The sequence below is a fragment of the Bombyx mandarina genome, chromosome 03 (assembly GCF_030267445.1).
Source record: "Bombyx mandarina strain Sakado chromosome 03, ASM3026744v2".
Lineage (NCBI taxonomy): Eukaryota > Metazoa > Arthropoda > Insecta > Lepidoptera > Bombycidae > Bombyx > Bombyx mandarina.
Genome location: NC_143210.1, coordinates 3,510,941 through 3,534,862, shown reverse-complemented (window position 1 = coordinate 3,534,862; position 23,922 = coordinate 3,510,941). Strand labels below are relative to the sequence as shown.

Here is a 23,922-nt window from a genome sequence, read left to right as displayed (position 1 = left end):
CTTGGTGTGTATATAGATAAGTCTGTAATTAGCGGAATATTTGAACGTCATTTTTACCAATTTCAGAACGTCCGGGAAACATGAAAATTTGCATACGCATCAAGGACCGATGATAATACAATAATTTTATAACTTCGCTGTAATATCCTGAGCAGTATCAACCGTATAAAAAAGATGAATTGTATTTTTTTTTCCTACCTAATCGCGGGTAGTCTCAAGGAATCAGCAAAAGAACTGCTCTTGATGGGGCCAATGTTACCAATTCTCTCAGGTTGAGCCCGTGAGCTCACCTATCCGTCGGTGTAAATATCTCCGAGTTAATTGTTAGTTCGGTTTGCTATTTAAACGTGCTTTACGTTTTATTCAATAAAAAAATTTACTAGTGGTAGGACCTCTTATGAGTCCGCGCGGGTGCGTACCACCACCCTGCCTATTTCTACCGTAAAGCAGTAATGTATTTCGGTTTGAGGGGTGGGGCAGCCGTTGTAATTATACTTGAGACCTTAGAACTTATATCTCAAGGTGGGTGGCGCATTTACGTTGTGGATGTCTATGTGCTCCAGTAAGAACTTAACACCAGGTGGGCTGTGAGCTCGTCCACCGATTTAAGCAATAAAAAAAAGTCAACGCCGAAGGATCTTACAGTGTAATAAAGGGATCGGCTATCATCATTCTTCTATAATCTATCTGCTTAATCTTCACGCATCATCGGACCAAAGTTGACTTCTGTATCGTGAAATAAGTAGCGGCATTTACGGTATGTGTTATGTTAGTCTGCCTATTTACGACTATTAAAAAAAAATTGGTTGTCTGTAAGGTCGGTTTACTGACGATAGTTGAACGTGACAACGTCATAAGAAAATACTGATGGAATGGTTTCATTTTTCAATAGAACATTTTAATTTTATTTGTTTGATAGATATTTTGTATGGACAATTGACACCACATTCACTTTTCATTGAACTTCATACTTGACGAAAACATGTAAATGTATTATTGTACAGCAGCTGTCCACGCGGATGCATCGCTCACTCGAGACAGATGTCGAACGCTGCCGAACGCGGAGACCGATTGTGTCTCTTTGTCGCTCGTTGCGCGCTCTCGCTTGCACTTCAAGCCTTAAATGGAACGCCTCAATGAGTCATGTTTTTTCGTGCGTGCAGTCAGCTCCATCGAATTATAAGACGTTGTCACGTCAAAAATACCTTGTTCCATTATTATAATTATAATTAATCAAATCTAAAATATGTTGTGAGTATTGTAAGTTATTTTTCATTGTTTGTCGTTATGGAGAAGGCATTTGGAACAGTATCATTAACATACAACAGATTACGAGCGAGTCATTCCAACAAATGTAATGTATTTTGCATATTTAACGAGTGACAGCGAAGCGTGGCCGGGACTAAATAGTATTTAACGCAATAGTATCTATATATTAATACGTGAAGGAAAAACTTTGTACCCCTTTTTACGAAAATTGCGCGGACGGAGGAGTATGAAATTTCTCACACTTATAGAGAATATAGAGGAGTGCAGAATGTTTTTTTTTTTAATTATGCCTAAAAATACATTAAATCAATAAAAAAAACATTACACTCACTACCGTGTATTTGACGCACACACGCACGCATACTATTTATTTATTGTCAAACTTTTGTTCTTGACGTTTGTGGTAAAATTGAGAATAGATTTAAATATTGTTTGTCTTTATTAATATTTTTCCATAATGTAGTCTTGGCAAAATTTGTGATTATAGAAGTATAATAGTCTTTGAAAATAAAATCATAATAGTGATATATAATAACTTATAATTTCAATTAATTATAGTCTAATTTCGACTACCGGGCGACCACTAGTCTCTCTAAAATGTTCAAAAATCACGTATTATTGTTTTCGTTCGTTCCAATTTACCAATGTCATTTAAACATTGACATTTCGGTGATATCGTAACAGAAATCAGTTCTGGTGTAGAATTGCAAAAGTCTTAAAGAGCGTGCCTTATTCATACCGATTCGATATACTTATCAAACTTTTTAGTCCAAGGCGATGTTCACTTACAAATTCACATTTACATTTATGTGATTTGGCGTACCGATGTTAGGTACACACGGTTAATGTTTAAAAACCATTACGAATTAATTGCGTCTTTATTACTACACTTTTATGAAGTCTATTTCAAAAACATCTAATTAAACTTTTGTGAGTGAAAAAAAAAATTGTCCTCAGGTATAAATACGCTGCGTATTTACTTAAACATGCGAATACAAGGGTCTAGGCTCGGAATATGTTTTTGGTGCCGTGGTCCGTGGGGTCCTAGCGCTACAAGGCTTTTTAAGGAAATAGCAAAAAGGTGAGTCGACATCACAGGAGACCGAAGAGCTGGCAGCTACCTCGGAAATGTATACTTATCTCAACTTCACTTAAAAAAATTATAAATGTAGTTTGAAAATTATTAAACATACGTTTAAATATCAAACGTAACTAGCAATTAATTTCATATTTTTTAAACCTGTTGATTCTGATCAGAATATTAGAGGGACGATATAACATAATTGTATTATAGGGTTCTCTGTGTGTGTTCGGATTTTTAAGTTAATCGGACGTATTGAAATCAGCGAAAATGACATTCCAAAAGTGCGTTACATACTGTGGTTACATACATACATATATTACGGGTTCGAATCCCGCCAAGGGAAGATATTTGTATGATAAATATAAATGTCTTTTCCAGGGTTATGGATGTATATTACATATATGTATGTGTATAATAAAAATCTTACATTTATTTCCGTTATCTGGTACCTGTAACACAAGTTCTTTACGAATTTATCAAGGGACCAGTTAACGTGGCGTGATCGTTTTAAATATATATATATATATATACAGTCGTGGTCAACTAATTAGGGACAATCTCTAGTTAAGCCAAATTGTGAATATTTTTTTTATTTTCCAACGAGTCTTAGCAATATTCCCTATCTTTGACATGTAAGTGTAATTAGTCATTTATGTGCGCGATTATACAAACAATAACAACTTCTTAAACATTAAACCTCTTTACAGTATAGCTGATACAATATCATAGTGCTATTGGTTCAAAGAATGCTGGTTGGCCATTTAATTAGGGACACTGAGGTATTGCGTTTTAATTTCAAAATTGGAATTTTAATACTTTTTTGTTTCTTTTCTTATTGTTTAGTGGTTGTTTTGGCGGCAATCCAGATTTTTTATTTTAAGTTTTGAGAATTATTTTGAAGAAAAATGGGCAAAAATAAAAGTTGCGATCCAACACTACGAAAAATTATCATGAAGTTTGTCGAGCGTGGTTGGTCTTACCGAAGGATAGCACAACATTTAAATTGTTCAAAAACTATGGTATCCAATGCAGTGCAACATTTCAAGCGCTATAACACAGCTTTAAATGTGTCAGAACAAAAAGATCGAGAAAAACGACTCCGCAAGAAGATAGAATGATAACCAGGTTAGCTAAGAAAGATCCGTTTCTAGGCTCTATTTTAATTAAACACGAAGTGTTTGGGGCAAACGAAAGAGCCGGTGTATCTGCGAGGACCGTTCGACGACGTTTGGTAGAAGCAGGGTTGTTCGGAAGAGTGGCTCGCAAAGTACCGTTGTTGAAGAAAGAACATAGAAATGCTCGATTGGCATTTGCACGTAAATATGGACATTGGACCTACGCCCAATGGCAACATGTACTTTTCTCTGACAAGACCAAGGTTAATTTGATTTCTTCAGATGGAAGGCAATATGTACGGCGTCCTGTAAAAGCGGAACTGAATCCAAGATTCACAAAAAAACAGGTGAAACATGGCGGTGGAAACATTAAAATATGGGGTTCATTTTCTGAACGTGGAGTGGGACCTGTGAGGAAAGTTCAGGGTAAATTAGACCAACATCAATACAAGGCAATATTGGAAGAAACTATGCTTCCCTATGCTGAGGAGCATCTCCCTATTATATGGATGTTTCAGCAGGATAACGACCCGAAACATACCGCCCATTCAGTCAAGTCGTTTCTTACCAGTCAGTTTGTACCGGTGCTAGATTGGCCAGCAAATAGCCCGGACCTCAACCCAATTGAGCACCTTTGGCACGAAATCAAGAAAAAAGTTGTCACTTATCGTAATACAAATTTGGATGAACTTCATGAAGCTTTTTGTGAGGCATGGGCAAACATTCCTGTCGAAACATGTCAGAAACTGATAATGTCTATGCCACATCGGTGTCAAGCGGTAATTACTAACAAAGGTTTTGCTACTGGGTACTGATTTTACACGTAATAAAATGGAGCTGTTAAAGATATTATAACACTGAAGATTATAAGTTTTGTGTAACTGTATTTTTCATTATACTTTACTGTCCTTAATTAAATGTCCACTACAAAATTGTACCTTAATATTTAATACATGTTTAATCTTTGATATTAAATACTTTTTCTATTTATTAATTCTTTTATTTACAGCCATTTATAGCATAATAATCGGACCACATTATGCAAATGATAGGTGCTGAGAAATCAATAGGGTTTTATATTTAAATGTACATAACCGGTTATAGCCCTTCACTATCTTGAATGTCCCTAATTAGTTGACCACGACTGTATATATATATACATATATACCAAGCTAATAAAAGCGTGTTAAAACGTGCGTATAAAAACTTATTATATTTCAATTTTTCTGAAAAAAAATAGCTAATATAAATTCATATTAATAAAACATAAATATATGTATATTTAGACAAGGCAATTAAACTCACCTGTATCAACAAAATTGTACACAGTCTATTGCACGGTGCATTAATGCAGAATAAATATTTGCTGTTTAATGGGGTAATATTTGCAACGATATCAGTCATTACCGATCTACGCTAAACTCTTGCAAAGTATAATAATAGCAGGCTCGTTTATCCACGCCTAAGGTTTTAATTTAATGACTTTACTGGAACTATATTAATTGTAATATTCTTAGGTCTGTGATAAATCCATATTTCGGTGGTGCATTGATAAATGTTGATTTTGATCTTGATTCGTTTCAAAATATTTTTCTGAAGAATGGTAGGGTTGAATCATGATTAGCATTGGTTCTATGGTATATACTGGTTGGTAATGTGGGATGTGATGGGAATCGAACCCACGACCCTCAGCGCAACAGTCAAGCCGCTAACTATCACTAAGTCAATCAGGCTACTCACGGTTTTCCGATAATAATTACGGTGCATCTCAAAAAAAGAGGTGCTTTTATTTTTCTTACTGAGACTTTAAGAGTTCTATTTAGTCCTACATTCAATGTCTTCAATTTGATTTGCAACATAAAGTTTCTTCAGCAGCTTTCGGCTTCAAAAGCATTATGGTTGGTATGTAGACGAAGTTTTATTCACTCTTATTTAAAAAAAAACCAGTCTAATAATAATTCCTAAGCTATCAAAACCCTTTTCACATAAGTAAAAGGTTATCCTGAAGCTAACTTTGTGTAATAATTCGGTCGGACCCATACATAGGTCTTGTTTTGTTTTAATTGGAAAACGACGCAAAAGGTCCTCGATCGGGGATTCTTCTAGAAAAATTATGAACAACGGTATTGTTAAACTCCTTTTCAGTTATTTAGCGAAAAAGTAGGCTTTGCAATTCCCTACTACGTTAAGGACAAAAAGACAAAGTTTTCGTTTGAATTACAAATGAATAATTAAATTTTCATTGGTTGTGATTTAAAATTTACTGTTTTCGATTTAATTTTTAAATTAATAAAGTACTTACGAATTAATTCAAAGATGAAATTCAATTTTGTTCTTGAAACTCAAATTTGTTTTTGCAACAGTTTTTGTTTAGCATTCCAAATTTGTTTTTGTAACAGTTTAAAAAAAGCCGGCCTAGGGATTTTGGGGGGGGTAACTTTGTAAAACCAACCGACCACCATGACGTTTCCAGAAGTCCTTCCACAAAGTTCGAAATGACTTGTCTACAATAAAAAGCGATGCACTAGTGCTATCATCATAGATCATGTGACTTCGAAGACAGTAAAAAATCTCATATTATTAGATTGATCGGATCATATCAACTTCAATTCTCCAAGATCTGTCAGAATCATATATTTCGGAAAACAATTATTACTCTACAATAGGGGCTTAAATCTACAACTACAACTTGGGTATATCAGACGCTGTGGAATTTCCTTTAAAAAAAAAATACTTGCGACTAATTTCTAGTTATTTTTTGGATTTACCGAGGATTTTCTGTTGTTACCCTCTCGGTATTATAAAACACACGAGGGAGAACGAGAATCTCAATTATCAATGAATAAATCAATTTAGGTAGGTGTTGCCATTATTTCCTTTGCCTTCCTCTACGCGACTGGGAAAGAAACTTTGTATATAGGTACACAAGTACGGCGATGGTCGTCTTAAAATCGGTAAAGTCAGTATTATCATGAATGCGAAGTACACATCCGCAGTACTCATTCCTATACGTTAGTTGGCTGTGAAGGTCATATCAATTTCTAAAATTATCACTTCGTACACTCGCTTCACACATTTTATGAATGAAAACAAAATTATTAAAAAAAATACCAGTCAATCATCCGTGGTGTTTCCTCATCACTGAGACATGTTCCTCTTCAAATGAGATTTAAGGATACTCCCCGGTCATCGTTCTCGTCAAACCCGTAGCCTGCGAAGAAGGACTCGGCGAGTAATTAACCCACAGACACTGCGTTTCCGATCCGGTGGTAGATTCGGTGAAGCACCCTTGCTAGGGTTAGTGTTAGCAACGACATCAAGTTTGAGCCCCGTGAGCTCACCTACTCGTTAGGGTTACGCTGAAACGGTATCTCAAGACCATAAGCTTAGGTAGGAAAAAAAAATCGGATAGTCTATAATGTGTCCACGGCAGAGGTAGACACTTTCGCTAGACTGTCTTCGACGGCAATGTGGTATAAAGACTGGAATTCGTTGCATACCAACTTGCCGCCGAACTGAATTCGTTCAATGTCAATTCGAAAATGGTCGCACGTTCGGAGTTTAAAATCCTAATGTTGATTTGTAGATTTTGCCCAGATTGTTTGCGAGAGTGTACAGTGGTCATTAGAAGAGAAGAGTTGCTTTTTTTTCTATTTTAGTTACGCAACAAATATTTACATTGGTTTATTGTAATAATTATCTGACATACAATAAACACCACAATTAATTTACTCGTATGCTGTTTTTTTTTTATTTGACGGAAAAAACTTTTTTCATGCGTATTTACATCTATATAAAATCATTTGCCATTGCAAAATATGTATGACAAATCAGTTGTGAACGGTGCGCCAATTTACCAGTTTTTTTCCACTGTATTCGTAATTGGCGGGACAAAGTTTGTAATGAAGTTCCTTTTTAAATCCGCGTGAAAAAATCGTACTTAGCGATAGTTACAGTTGAGCGTGAAGTTTCGAGAAACGAAAAAAGGGATTGACTTTTGTTATAAGCAATTTGGTTATCAAAACGGGTGCAGGTCGCAGGTTTAGTAAAAAAAAACCACTTGATATACCTCATGTTCATACAGAGTCACATTGTATGTTGATATATAAACGACGTTCAATACAAACCCGCATAACACTTTGTTGTTTGTTCTAATTTATCATCCGCCCTTTATCATCACTTAATATAAAAACTGGTTCAGTTGAATGTCCGGTCATTTTCGTTACATTATTATCATATTGCATATGTTTATAAAGTATGGATATATATATATTAACAATGAATTTTGTTATATACATATATGCATGCATTACTGTGGTAAAAATAAAATTTAAAATTTTGTCATAAAACCAAATACTAAGAAACATTGAAATTAATAACCATACTGCACAATAAATTTTGTATTCTAAATCTTCGGTTAGACTAGCTTATCTTCACTCAGAAGCAATAATAAAGATGGGTTTCAAAAGCAATGCAGCAAATAAGACTTCAGTTTTGGGTCTCTACGTTGACAGCATTCGATCCAATCAAACCCATCCAACTTAGCCAGTAAAACTTGAACCCACCCCATCCTCGTCAATTAAATTTATTCACTACAAGGCAACTGCATTAATATTATTTTTTTAACTAATTCTAAAACAAGCACTGATGGCTATATACAATTACTTCCATCATCAACATCTACAGTCATATGGTACCACTAAAAGAAAATTATTAATATTCTATTAATCACATGAGTAATATGCGAATATAGTTTACTTAAGGAAAATACCTAATTTACTCTGTAATATGAACATAATGTATTCTATTCTGTTTTAGTGTGATAAGAAGGATTTATTAGCTTTTTTGATCTAAAAACTAAGACATTTTTATTAAACCACTAATTATTATCCTAACTACACACATGAATAAACATAAATTGTAAAATATGTTTTAATAACTCACAATATAGTTATGTGTGTAAAAAATAACTAGACTCATGAAACTTAAAAATATTTAATTTTAAATATTTTTTTATAAATATTTATTTTAAATAATATATTTAAATTACGTTATAGTTATTCATTCAGATATATTCTAAATTGTTATAATGTTTTTTTTATGAGTAAATGTTTCCGGACTAGTACTGTTTGTTATCACTTAGTACTGATAAAATCTCAACGAGTCGCATACCTGATAACAAAAACTATATCAATGATTGAATTTTATTTAAGTATTATGTAGTATATTATTGTTAGGTATATTATAATTAAAATTTTATGATTATAAAGATTTTTAAAATATGTTTGTTTATATTCAGAAAAATTTGTTATTAAACAAAACATATCATGTTTACATTTCTAATCTCATAAACTGGTCACACACTTCACAGACAATTTTCTAAATTTAGAATACGTACATGCATTAAACTCTTAACTCTAATTCATAATCATGTTCCCATAATTTTTGGATCGATCAATAACAAGTAATTGGCCATAAATATAACACTTACCTTAAATGACAATTAGTAAGATAATTTATGTTTGTATTCTGCTTGATAATTCACTAAATTCGCATTAAATCACAACAAAAACAAGTCTGTCGGAAAAAAAATACGACCTACAAAGTTCCGAATGTCATCATTTAAATTTCTACCCTTAAGCGGTTAGTATTTAATAGAGCACACGAAATTATGTTACACAATCGCGTCACTATATATCGGTGAAAGTGTCACATAAAATAGCGAGAAACACAAAATTTCCACAACGTAAATACACTGACTGCCGCAAACTGCAATGCTCACAGTACTGACGTTTGACAGAACCCACGAAAAAAATTAAAATGTTGCCACAATAATTATGCAATTCTACGGACTCAACGGACTTTCGGATTGAAAACTGGGAATTTATACGAACAATTTATGTTACCGTGTGCTAGAACTTTGTAACGATAGAAAAACTGAACAAATAGACTTGTGTAGTTTATAACAATGGTAACATTTCTTTACAAGTTATTCTGTATTAAATTGAGAAAATTTATTTGATTTGATTATAAATATTCAGCGATTTAATATATATATTTCGATTTTTCTCACTCTTATTAGTTTATTTTAGCATAAATTCAGACTTCTAGGAATCATGGCACATAGAATTAAGCTTGTAACACCACGATTGCGCTACGTTATACGTAGAATCTGTTTGTGTATTAAACTGGTAAATCATGGTTGTAAAGCAAAAAGATATTCAATTTTTAAAGTCAAACAAAGTAAAATACATTCAATTTAATACTCTGTAAATATAAAACATTAAAACGATGCAACTCGACGCGAAACCAGATTTGTTTAGTCGAGGTATCTAGATAGTATCTGTATATAATTGTTGCTAAATAAAACTTCAATACGGGCTTTTTCGCAGTTAGCTTCAATTAATGGTACCGTCACCGTTTAGTACTTATTACGTACCAACAGGACCATGCCGTAATTGAGATAATAATATCGGCTTTAAGCCGACTACCGAATAAAAGTGATGTTTTTTAAATGTATATTTGTGTGTGGTGTGCCAATAAGGATTCTGACGGATTCTAATATTTGAGGTGTCTTTAGATTCGTCTCAGTGGTGAAAGTGATTTATGGTACATTATTTGCAAATTGTGAATTCTATAGTAGAATAACAACATAAAACTAATTTATTTCATTGATTATAAACCAATACTATAACTAAAATTGTGAAATAGAAATAAAAAAAATCTGCTGCGTTAAAATTATTAATGAATGAGCGAAAAATTAAACGTGTTTCAGTGCGATTCAAACGTTTCCACTTAGCACCCTTTGTCCCCCGTTGCAATGTTTTATTAGATTACTAGCTGTACCCGTCCGCTTCGCTGGGCATTTAAAATTAACATTATTATTTCTCACCCCCACGAAGATTCTCATCATTAACGCCTCCGCAACTGGTGTAGGGAGTCCAAAACTCATATAAATATTAGCCTATCCATTAAGTACATGTATTTTCTACATGGATACCAACTTTCAAGTCAATCGGATGTACGGTTCAGACTTCAGTAGTTATAACGGAACACCCGTAAAAACCACTGTAGATTTACATATTAGTATAGATTGTTTTAGTTTTATTAGTTACTATTATGAATGCTTTTATGAATTTTTTTTAACTCATCTCTGCAGAAGTTTTCACTACTAACAATATTTAAAAATAATATACCTATGAATGCATGGACAATTCGTAAATGGGCGGTCTCATACATACCTACTCATGGGTCTAACTGAACCAACGCCGTCAAATTGGCGGACAAAAGCTAGTAGTATAATTACGAGATACGAAGCATGTGATGACACAACAACACAATCGCTCACACAAAGTTTCAAGCAGCTATTAAATGGATATTGTTTTACTGATTTACTTTCGGACCATTTAAATAATGCATTATTCAATGTTATTTAAAACAAAGTTCGACGTAAACACCAAACTTTTGGATAAATTTAATGCCCCGTAGCAATGATGTTATAGTAAAAAGACTATAACATCATTGCCCCGTAGTTATTTTTTTTAATTTCACCATATAACAAGCGATTGGGAGAAAAATAGACGTTAAAATATTCGACGAAGCACCGACCGGCGCGCGGCTCCCATTGTACGTTTTAGTAAAACTGGCGGGAAAATACGTGAAAAATGAAAAAAAACAACAAAATGTCCGCTCGAAAAATTCGAACGAAATCCGTGATTGTTTCGTTGAAATAAAAGAAATTTTTCGAATTGTAAAGTACTTCTTTATTACTTATGACTAAAAGAAAGCTGTGTATGCCAAAATTATTTTTTTAAATATTGTTCAGAGTTGATTGTTGAACAATTTACAAAAATGTTACAAAGATTCATTAAATCAATTTTCCGGTAGAAGGTACTACATGTACCTATTCGGTTTAAAATACACTAACTCCTTAGGAAATAATATTGTCCAAGTCATTACTTTTTACATTTACCGATTTACTGTTGATATAAATCTTATTATATACTTATAATTCATTTCGTTTTAATTATGAGTATGCCCAATCTAAATAATAAATTTATATAACTTTTACTTATAATAATTTTGAAACCCCTCCTCATGTGAAATACAGCTTTTGACATGTTTTTTTTTCCTTCACATAGTATATATAACGTGGGAAATACTAACAAATATTATGCTATATCCATAGTGTCAATTGTTGTGCAGCTTATCGTAAATTTTATTTGAACTTAAATGTTTATCTATGACACAATCGAAGATCGCAATATTATCATTGATTTAAAATGCATCTGTTATATTTTTCATTCGATCAATATCTACTAGTATACGAGTGTAAAGATGATTTTCTGTTACTAATATGACTCTATAAACTAAATTAGATAACCCGTCAATTTTGCATCTTTCAGCTCCATTGCTTAAAAGTCGATATCTGGAACAAAAAATTATTATTTATACGTGTATTTTTTTTGAGTTTTACCGTATTCTATTGTATCTATTGATGCAATGATTGATAAGGCAATGATTGACGTTTATTTGTAGTGAATAGTGGGACAGTTAGATTCGAGTTCAAACCCGCAGGGGCGCCTGCATTTAATACTACAGATGGTATCCAATAAAAAAATGTCGCTATCATTCTTCGAGTTATATAGTTCTATTGAGAAATACTCTCTTAGTAGAAGCTTCAATCTTCCAGCCATTGTTGATGATGGTCCAGCAGCTCTGTTGTTCAAGCTAGATTCCAAATATAAATGGTATCCAATAAAAAAATGTCGCTATCATGCTTCGAGTTTTATAGTTCTATTGAGAAATACTCTCTTAGTAGAAGTTTCAATCTTCCAGCCATTGTTGATGATGGTCCAGCAGCTCTGTTGTTCATGCTAAATTCCAATATAGCAGCTTAATAGCTTCAATTTTAGTGTTATTTTTTTAAATTTCATTTGAGAATAGAATACATTATATTTCACGGTGCCACCACAGATACCATCAATCAAATGCCTCCGCTCATGTCGAAGAGACGGGTAAATTTTTTTGAAAAACATGTCCATGCTTTTGCCGCTAGGGGCGCTGTTCCAACTGCATACAAATCCGAGTTAACATTTACGCTATCGAGAACGTTAAAAACACGCAGTAAGTATAATAGCCGGCAAACTTCTTGAGCATTTGTTGACGTAGTGGGGGTAAGTTTGCCCATGGTACACTCACGTGCAAAAACATTACTTACTCTGCGTCATAATGCTATTAAATTATTAAAATCAACATATGTATTTATTTATATATTTATTAGAACATCAGCAAAACATATAGGTTAATAATTGTAATAATTTAATCTTGGGGTAAAATAGATATTCCTTCTATTAAGTCAAAACTAGAGCTGTTGCCAGGTCTTGGTTCAGTTGAAGCGAAGCTGGTATTTGTAAATTTTTTTTCGTTATCATAATCTTTACCATCATCATCATCACTGTTTTCATCACCCGAGTCGCTATCATCGTGATGAGTCGACATAGGGCTCATCGGCGTAGTTTACAACTCGGTCGATTCGGTCTTCTTTTTTGTCTATAATTAGGTAATTATTTTTTGAAGATATTCGATTCGTAGTAATCGAATGTTACTTTTTTCATTTACCAGCTTCCGATTATTTTCTGTTCTTTTTTTCCATCTGAAGCCTAGCTCTTTCATAATTCGTCGTAAGCTTCATTCCGAGCCATTAAAATTTATATCTTCTTTAAATTTTTCGAAGCCTTTCTACGGTACGGAGTTTCGCTGCTTGTTATGTAGTTATTATGATTACATCTTTTTATTACAGATTGAACGAAACTATCCATTCCGGTAACTTTCTTCTTCCCTGATCTTTTCTTACCCGGAGTCCGAAACACGGCGAGCAAGCCAGAGCCTTTAGCTTCGTTAATAATGCACCTAACAGTACTCACTGATGTTTTTGTTGCTTCCGAAGTCTGTTTTAATTTTTCCATATCATTCTTCCCCTGTTTTATAAAGATGCAATATACGTCGTACACAAATTTTCTACCCTTTCTTTTAAGTACTACACCAGTTTGTCACGGCATAGTGTATGTTTTATAAAAAATCAACAAACACTCAACAAATAGCAATGGCAACAAAGTCCACAAGCAATTATAACAAATAACTTAACGATTAATAACGATAGACTTTCCACTGTACGCAAGCGTACTTTTGGGAGCAAGCGGAATGAGGGCGCGGTGCGGGACGCAAGGTTCGACTGATCTACCAATAACGCGCTCGATACGATTTCCCCTGCCGTCGCGCCTCACCCTCACCACCAAAGTGATCTAAAATTCGGTTCTGCGCAGTCAAGGTCATTTGCTCAAGAAGTTTGCCGATTACTATACACTGAACATTTACTTACTACTGGTGGTAGGACCTCTTGTGAGTCCGCGCGGGTGGGTACCACCACCCTGCCTATTTCTGCCGTGAAGCAGTAATGCGTTTCGGTTTGAAGGGTGGGGCAGCCGTTGCAACTATACTGAGATCTTAGAACTTATATCTCAAGATGGGTGGCGCATTTACGTTGTAGATGTCTATGGGCTCCAGTAATCACTTTACACCAGGTGGGCTGTGAGCTCGTCCAACCATCACTATATGGCCAGTAAAAAATACTGTCTCGGTTTTTTTAACATCAGCGCCGCCTACCACCTCTATTTGGTCCGTCCCCTCACAACAACTTATTGATATTTATGTATATATAAATACGATACAAGTTAACCAATATAAAGGATATCTTATCGCACGTAGATAACAGATAGCTGCAACCGTTGCGCGCTACATGTCGACCGCAATCTAATCAGTACCGAGCACATCGCTTCCTGAATTCCAATCAAACATTATTAACATTCGATTGGTGGATGTACATTGTAGGTACATGTACTTACGCATTTACGTATATATTTATCAATGCTTATCAGTAATGTAACACAAAGATTATAAAAGTTTATTCTTGATATCTCCTAAATTTTTTTATTGTTCTAGACGGAGGGACAAGTTGGGTATGAAAGTAGGCGGTAATGTGAGAAAGGGGGGTCCTGGAAAACTTTGATGGACTGTGCGTAATATTGAATCTGGACCGAGCGATTTGCGTCAAAAGGATGTGAGTGCAGAAGTGACAAAAAAATACATACTGCGTTGACGCCACGTAACGTGAGATAAGGGCAATAGAAGAAGACGAAGACGTAAGATATGCTGCTAAACAAGCATTTTTTCCGATATTAAGTGGATATCGGAGTTCAAAAACGTATGTATGTAAATTCTATATGTATCTTTGCAGCGATCCGAATGTTACTTTTTCATTGTCTTTACTAGTGGTAAGACCTCTTTTGAGTCCGCACGGCTAGGTACCACTGCCCTGCCTATTTCTGCCGGGAAGCAGTAATGCGTTTCGGTTTGAAGGATGGAGCAGCCGTTGTAACTATACTTGAGACTAGAACTTATATCTCAAAGTGGGTGGTGCATTTATATTGTTGGTGGGCTGTGAGCTCGTCCACACATCTAAGCAATAAAATAAAAACACCGTTACATACCTGTTTGGATTTACGTGCTGCTTGACGTGCGGAAGCGACGTGTAACGTGCCAAAGTCTTGTTGTATCTCACAATAGGAAGTTTTGCAGCGTGAATCCTAGTTAAAATAGTTAATTTTAATAGCTAAATCAAATCATTAGGTACTACGAAATACTTAAACATACCTCAACCTAAAGTAATGCCATTTAGTTTGAGAACCAAAAACAAACTGATTTAAAAGCTTTGCGATGTTGCCAGATAAAATGATTTCTAACCGAAATAAACAACTTAATAAATCAGAAATTACTCTTCCTAAATTTAATTGACATTTCTTGTGTTTTTATTGGTGCATGAACGATTTAACCGGCTTATCTGATGTTTGGTAGCTATCGGGGCCCCAGACTGTATGTACAGCATAGGTCGAAATCTCAATAGAATAAACAAAGACTACCTTAACATCAGTACATAAATGGAACAATTCATGGGTACTTCAAAACACGGGCTACCATAGGGACTCTATCAGGTCCAAATCATTTCCCAACAACACGCGATTGCAACGGTTTTCAAGAATGACGTCTCATTCTCGCTGCATGCCTTTATCTCACAATTCAGTAAAAATGTGTAGCACGTATAACGAACTGGCAAGATCGTCAACTGAGTTGGATGTTTTTACTTGTAGGTTAGTGACGTTTATAAAAATGTTTTTTTTATTTATTGCTTAGATGGATGGACGAGCTCACAGCCCACCTGGTGTTAAGTGTTTATTGGAGCCCATAGACATCTACAACGTAAATGCGCCACCCACCTCGAGATATAAGTTCTAAGGTCTCAGTACAGTTACAACGGCTACCCCACCTTTCGAACCGAAACGCATTACTGCTTCACGGCGGAAATAGGCGGGGTGGTGGTACCTAGCCGTGCGGACTCCCTAGAGGTCCTACCACCAGTGATTACGCAAATTATAATTTTTGCGGGTTTAAATTATAATTTTCCAGGTTAAGAATAGGTTTAGTGTAATTGTTTAATTGCATATTGTGAATAAAATTATTTCCTTACATTATAAGTTAGATTCGTTTTCATTATCGTGTTATTTTGTCGTATAGATGTAAGGACCATTGTGTACAAACTCAGCACTTAGCCGTGCGCACGTGGCTGATGTTGCAAGCCAGATTTTGTTTATTTTTACTTGTGTGTTTTTATGTATCTTTTTAGCTTGTGATGTGTATTATGTGCCTAATAAATTAAATAAAAAAAAATTATATAAGGAAATGGAATAAAAACCTCCAAAACAAATCGTTGTCTTCCCCTCCCCATCCCCAGTACACATTGGCGAAACCATTCACTGCCTCGAAATGTCTCACGCTCATCGAGGATACGCCACCGAAAAGCGTGTGGTATTTGTAATATGGCCTGAAAAGACAATATAATCTAAATTACATTACGTTTTAGGATATTTTTTTTATCAACAACATAAATGCCACTACTTACCCTCCTGTTCCTTTAGACTCCGAATATATGTCAAAAGTTTATTAAAGTCTACTACTACACTATTTAAAAAGAAATACCGGTCGCACTAAATTACATATTGGATCTTTTGTGAATTTGAAAATAAGCCTACAGCTGATGTTAATATGAAAAGATATACCTATGTCATATATGATGTCATACAGAATGTCGTACAGAATGGCAACTTCCGCGCGACATCATTTTTTACAGTATTCAAATACAATAAATATAGGAAAAGAGAAGTATAATCGATTTTCGTAATCGTCTCTCAAATCCCCAGTTCTCCCTTCTTCAGAAACGATCCACATAGTCAGTCATAGTTATGTTTCTAGTGTCCTTGGCTTAAAAGATGAGACACACATACTTATACTTTTTGTATTTATAAATATGTACATAGATACTTACATACATACGTACTTACATACGTACTTAATATATTTGAAATATGTACATCATCCACATTTCGGAAAAAAAAGATACTAATCAAAAGACTAAAAAACCGACACAAAAATGGCGGCCGACATGTCAAATCAAAGTACAACAACGATACTGGCGACATTTTGTATCGAACTCAGGCAATTATAATGAGGTATAAACAAAAAGGTTGTAATATCTTACAGGTTCTCCTTCTGCACGACAGTGCCGCACATATGCCTCGGAAAAGATGGACATGTGTACAGTATGCGGTCATCAAGAGGTATCAGATCTACATCGTGGAATACCACACATTGCCAATTGTTATATTTGAATATCTCTTTGAAGCCAACGTTAAAGAGACATCCTCGATTGAAACTTTGGTTGCCTGAAACAAAAAATATGTATAAAAAAGTAGCGGCATTTTTTTGAAAATTTTCATTGTGTACAAAAAGTTCTTAATAATCATAATGAGAAAGCTTGCTTTGGTTATAAATGAAATAAAAATTAAAAAGGTGAACAGAATTCAACTAGAATTTTCTACAACAACTCTAATGTAGTAAGGCAATTCGTCGAAAAATATATATTTACTAGCGACCCGCCCTCGCTTCGCTTCGGAAACATTAAAACACACATGAAACAAAACAAATTTTTTTTTTTAAAAAGTAGTCTATGTTCATCAGGGACAATGTCGGCTTCTAATGGAAAAATAATTTTTCAAATCGGTCCAGTAGTTTCGGAGCCTATTCGAAACAAACAAACAAACAAATCTTTCCTCTTTATACTATTAGTATAGATAAATGGGTACAAGAATCCGCCAATATAAATAAAAATATTAAACAGGGCGTACAAGAATTTGTTGTTTTTGCACTGCACGCTGTGTAACATAAATATTATAAATATAACTGACGCCAAATATGTACCGCAAGAACGCTCGGCGAGCCTTTCTGCTTTGTCATTTTGTTTTGAATTTCTAATAGTTTCTTTAAACTTTAGTTTTAAAACTTTAGTTTCATTAAAAAAATTTGACTTAACAAACAAGTACCGTTTCAAATATTGTTTGTTTTAAAGCTCATTATTCCATTCCCTTTACTATGGTTGCGTTGCACACCCTATATACATATATTTTTACTGGCGGTAGAACCTCTTGTGAGTCCGCACGGGTACCTACCCTGCCTATTTCTGCCGTGAAACAGTAATGCGTTTCAGTTTGAAGAGTGGGGCAGCTGTTGTAACTATACTGAGACCTTAGAACTGATATCTCAAGGTGGGTGGCGCATTTACGTTGTAACTGTCTATTGGCTCCGGTAACCACTTAACACCAGGTGGGCTGTGAGCTCGTCCAACCATCTAAACAATAAAAAAAAATAAAAAAATACGAAACATAAATAACACTTACCGGCTTGTTCTATAACAAATATACGGTACTCCAAATTCTGCCTCATCAAGAAGGGGTGAATTTTGAAAACGAACACAGCTAAATTCGTTTCCCTGTCTCTGTAATGGAACAAAAGAAAAGTTTCAAACAATGCAAATATACAATCCTTTCTATACAGTCACCGCAATTTTGTCAACAAAATACAGCATAATTTGTAATATTGACGTATTATTATGTTGGAATAGGAAGAAAAAAAATAGTATTTTATTTGTTGATATTTTGATTTGTTTTTTCGAAACTTAAGATTTGAAGAATAATTAAAACTATTTTTGCGTGATTATATATATTTACAAACATAATCTGTAATAGCATGGTATTACAGATTCACTAGCTTGTACCAGGTCTGAAATGTGCTAAATCTATTGACTCTATAGGGTGCATAGAACTTTTTGGCGCATTTTTTTTTGTTATTTTATTAACTTTTTGTTTTAACACAATTTTATTAACGTATTGTTTCCTCAGTTTTAAGAGTGTAACAATGTGGCTTATAAGTGTTTAGCATGTGAAAGTGCACACGGGCGGGAACATGAAACAAAGCTGCTGGACGTGGCTTTTTGGGTTCTTCTGAAAAATTCACTGAAGTCTCAGTAAATAAACACCGTTTTACTGAGCCTGAATTCCCACCCCACCATCCGATCTCATCACGTTTCATCTAATTTCATCCCATTTTATTTTAATCTCAAATGAATCAACTTTATCTCATTTAGCTCCATATCGTTTCTCATGTAACACAATATGTATGTATTTATTAACTGAAGATGATTATAAACTCGAACCTGGCAATAACGATGTTGCCAGAAGTTGATTACCATATTTTAAAAAGAAGAAGAAAGAAGAGTGTACATAGTATTTTATACTAAGTATATTGTTACGCCGGTAAGAGTACCGCCATCTATCGCCGAATAGTTGAACGAATATCGAATGATCTAGTAGCACTTAGAACGCTCGAGAAGTACTACGCCATCTATTGTCAGATAGCGGAAACACAATACTAGATATGTGTGGAATATTGTTTTATCGACTATAAAAGCATTGTAGAGTTGGCACGCAGTCAGACAGTAATCGGAACTACTCGAAGCGAAAGAGCGATCGGATCACCTGAAGCGAAGCGAAAGAAGCGAATTGAGAATTTTAAAGTGTAGTGTAGTGTTTTATGTGTTCTAAGTGTTGAATACAGTGTGAACTTGTAATTCGGTAGAATTTTATTTATCCCGAGCCCCAGCGCGTTACAATATCATGATTTACCTGTACGGCACCAGAATAGCCACTTTATGCCTGGAACGACAATTTTTTGGGTAGTAATATCCACCAGGTCTGATAGCAGAGAGCTGTTTGTGAAGTTCCTCGGATCCTAAATTCGCGCTGTCTGGAATGCAGACAAAAGGTTTTATGTTAACTTTTGTTAAAATTATTAAACGGCAATGTATAGCCAAAGCAATTCCGTACTTACAATTCGAGTGAATTTTGTGAAAGCAGAATGGCAAATGTCCATTTGTTTGTTCTTGTTTTCTTAATTCTGGAATGTGTTTAATTTCTGTATTATGTCGCATTTAAAGAATCATCATCATCATCAACATCATGATCAGCCCATAGTCGTCCACTGCTGGACATAGACATAGGCTAGACTAGACTAGACATAGGCCTCTCCCAATCCACACCACAGTGCCCGGTCGTCGGCTTTCCTCGTCCACCTCCTGCCTGCCACCGTTCGAAGATCATCGCACCACCTAGCCAGTCGTCCCACACTACGTTTTCCGTTGCGCGGACTCCACTCCAGAACCCGTCTGCTCCAGCAATCGTCAGTTCCACTATGGCCAGCCAAATAAAGAATACCTAATGATTATTAACATTGCGCTTACCCTGTGCTTTTTTTGTTTGTACAAATATATTTTCATCCCTACTCACTATGTCTTTCACAGTTGTGGATAACAACATTATATCTTGTACATTAGACGTATTCACTTCAACCATACGTCTAATAACAGAATAATTATTATCGTCTGAAAAAAAAGATACTTCTGAACTTATACTCTCCAATACTCTCATTTTTCTTACCTATTTTAATGGCCTTTGTTAATATTAAAGCAAACACGGTGTCAAGGTTATTTGGTTACATTATATCTTTACCAAATTTTATGTGGGTGTGTCTAAAAAGGTAAGATCCTCCACCGGGTGTGTTATTTTTATTTGCTCGGGTACCGTTGAGTGGGTAGCACCTTTCCACCTATTTCTACCCTAAAGCAATCATAGATTCCTGCTTATAGAGTGGGAGAGCCGTTATAACTAGTCAGGTCATAAGTATTGTCACACAGTAAAAACTTTTCTTTTAGAATGCTGGCCACAAAAAAGTTTATTGAATTCGAATTTCGAATTGTTTATGAAAATAAAAATGTATACTTTTAGAATTTTACTCATTTTTAAATATGGAGTGGACGCTTAAAGAAAACCGTGTTGCAGTTATTGCGTTGCATCGTTGCGGTTACGCGCCAATTCAAATTTTTAACATACTGAAAAACTTGAATATAACCAAAATATTCGTTTATCGTACCATCAAACGATACAATGAAGACTCTAGTGTAGATGACAGGTCAAGAAGTGGTCGCCCTCGGTCTGTTAGGACTCCAGCAGTGATAAAAGCTGTGAAGGCGCGAATTCAAAGAAATCCCAAACATAAGCAGAAACTGTTGGCCCTTCAGTTGGGGTTAAGCAGAACCACAGTGAAAAGGGTGTAAATGAAGACTTAGGGCTTCGGGCATATCGAAGAAAAACAGGACATCGTTTGAATGCTCGTCTAATGGACCTGAGACTGAAGAGATGCCGCGCTTTGTTGAAGCGGTACGCGGGAAAAAAATATCGGGAAATTCTTTTTTCGGATGAAAAATTTTTTACCGTAGAAGAGAGCTACAACAAACAAAATGATAAGGTGTACGCACACAGTAGTGAAGAAGCGAGCAACCGTATTCCGCGTGTCCAACGAGGTCATTTTCCATCCTCGCTCATGGTATGGTTGGGAGTTTCTTATTGGGGCTTAACAGAGGTACATTTTTGTGAGAAACGTGTAAAAACGAATGCAGTTGTGTATCAAAATACAGTCCTGACGAACCTTGTGGAACCTGTTTCTCATACCATGTTCAATAACAGACACTGGGTATTCCAACAAGATTCGGCGCCAGCTCATAGAGCGAAGAGCACACAAGACTGGCTGGCGGCGCGTGAAATCGACTTCATCCGGCACGAAGACTGGCCCTCCTCCACTCCAGATTTGAATCCGTTAGATTACAAGATATGGCAACACTTGGAGGAAAAGGCGTGCTCAAAGCCTTATCCCAATTTGGAGTCACTCAAGACATCCTTGATTAAGGCAGCCGCCGATATTGACATGGACCTCGTTCGTGCTGCGATAGACGACTGGCCGCGCAGATTGAAGGCCTGTATTCAAAATCACGGAGGTCATTTTGAATAAACTTTAGTGTCATAAGAATCTATGTTTTGTTAAGTTCATTTTGGTATATGAATGGTTACATAATGAATAAATTTGTTTCAATTATTTTACATTAAACATGTGACAGAATTTATGACCTGACTAGGTACAATATAATTAGAGCTTCGATCCCAATTTCTCAAAGATAGCGACGTTGCGATGTCCATCGGCAGTGGTAACTACTTAATTCGCATCTGTAACTTTGTCTGGTCTAAGACTAATAAAATGATGTCTGTGGTATCTATCTGTACAAGAACTATTCGAAACGTGACGTGACTTCTGCTTGCTTCTCTGCCGTTTAGGTTAGTAACAATCATAGATTGTTTGTTTTTGTTTATCTCTGTTTTTAGATATTATCGTAGATTATTGATTCGCGAAGCAGCTGCCCTTGAGTTGTTAGGTCTACTTTGGAGGCGCTCGGGCAGCTGTTAACAAATTCCACCCCTCCTGGCTGAGCCTTTGCTCGCCCACCTGCCCTGGTGAAACTGGAGGGGCCTCCGGACCACCAGTAATCCCTCAAACATAAAAAAGATAATATCGTTTGGTCTCAACAGAAATATACACAACAGTATTACAATGATCGTATCTCTACAAGAACTAGTCAAACTACGACGAGCCTTCTGTTTGTTTCTCCTTCCGCTGGGGCAAGCTAACAATCATACTCAATCTCATACTCATATCAACTGCATTTTTTATTAAAAATATATTATGTAACCTTTATAAATTGATTCAAATTCATCAATCTTAACTATTTTCTCAGGTACTTCAGTAAACGTTTGTTTTGGTAACGCTCTGTATTGTGAAATTAAAAGTAAAATTCCGGATATTATGAATAGAAGCATAATCCATCGTCTGTTCGTATATTCATTTCTTTGCGTCACACTATCTGTACAGCTATGTAGAGATATCGGCGTTCTGTCTCTTTCTAAAATACAAACAAAATTGTATATAAGCTTACTATCAAATATTGTATAACGCATCGGGACACGACAAATGAAGCGAAAGCGCGCCACCTAGTGAATGTGGACCGCAACTACTCGTCAAACATCGGCTCACTTCGGATGCGCTTCGGAAGAGTCGAGATGTCAAAAACTTTTTCAGCTATTTGAATAGGGTTATACTTAATTGAAATTCAATTATAAACATCGAACTGTTAATGCCAAATGATACCAAATAAAACGGACCTTTAACTACAAAGATAATTTGTCGGGTGCTAAGCGAAATGCCGCTTAAACCAAATAGCCTTTCACCCCTCGTTATTATATTTTTTTTAATATCTATATCTATACTCTATACTAATATTATAAAGAGGAAAGATTTGTTTGTTTGTTTGTTTCGAATAGGCTCCGGAACTACTGGACCGATTTGAAAAATTCTTTTTCCATTAGAAGCCGACATTGTCCCTGATGAACATAGGCTAATTTAAAAAAAAAAAAATATTTTATTTTTTTGGTTTCATGTGTGTTTTAATGTTTCCGAAGCGAAGCGAGGGCGGGTCGCTAGTACGTAATAAAAAAGTCACTTACTTTTGTAAATTCCTAGACACTTTAAAATCTTCCTCACTGGTATGAAATTCATGTCTAAAAGTTATCGATTGAATGAAGCACATAAAGACATTTTCGAAATGACACGGTTATTGTTTGGGTTGTGTGTTTGTAAATAAAACATGTACAACTAACAATGTTTTTAATGCTGCTACAGGTATTAAATCGCAATAGACTCGGGATTTTCTTTCGCTCAAATTTAAAATTAATCACGTATATTAATTTGAAACAAAAATAAAAGATTTACGGAGAATGTGCTTTGTTAAACATCCAAAACAATATCTTACTAATTATGTATAATCAAAATTTGATGTTACAAAATTGAAAGGGCTCTTGCATATGTATGTGTTTATGATGATTTAAGAAAAGAAAAATATGAACTTATATACACTTATATAAGGTGTGAAAGCTTAAATACATCAACGTGTGTTTGAATATTGGGAGTGCTGTTGTTCCTAGAATAAAATCAACGACCCTTCTCGTGAGTTACATAGAAGGTGCCTAAAAGAATCACCGGACACTGGCAGTAGCGTTCCACTGACAC

At 35.1% G+C, this 23,922-nt stretch overlaps 2 protein-coding genes across 3 annotated transcripts in view; both read right to left on the bottom strand.

The window, feature by feature from the left end:
* _Bre4 (glycosyltransferase) overlaps positions 1-9,260 on the bottom strand; it is a 153,314-nt gene extending 144,054 nt beyond the window's left edge. For both annotated transcript variants that reach the window (XM_089736850.1, XM_028184938.2), the window contains exon 1: positions 8,960-9,260. The gene's annotated coding sequence lies outside the window, so the exon portion shown is untranslated. The remainder of the gene's footprint in view (positions 1-8,959) is intronic.
* A 2,396-nt stretch (positions 9,261-11,656) lies between these two features.
* LOC114252115 (beta1,4-N-acetylgalactosaminyltransferase B) lies at positions 11,657-23,412 on the bottom strand. The gene is made up of 10 exons (XM_089736865.1): positions 23,361-23,412; positions 22,550-22,759; positions 20,213-20,353; positions 19,804-19,869; positions 19,599-19,719; positions 18,315-18,412; positions 17,120-17,303; positions 16,277-16,405; positions 15,018-15,113; positions 11,657-11,896 (listed from the first exon to the last, which is right to left on the bottom strand). Exons 1-10 carry the CDS (start codon positions 23,410-23,412, stop codon positions 11,746-11,748), a joined length of 1,248 nt encoding a protein of 415 aa, XP_089592991.1. The 3' UTR covers positions 11,657-11,745.
* Positions 23,413-23,922: the final 510 nt, after the last annotated feature.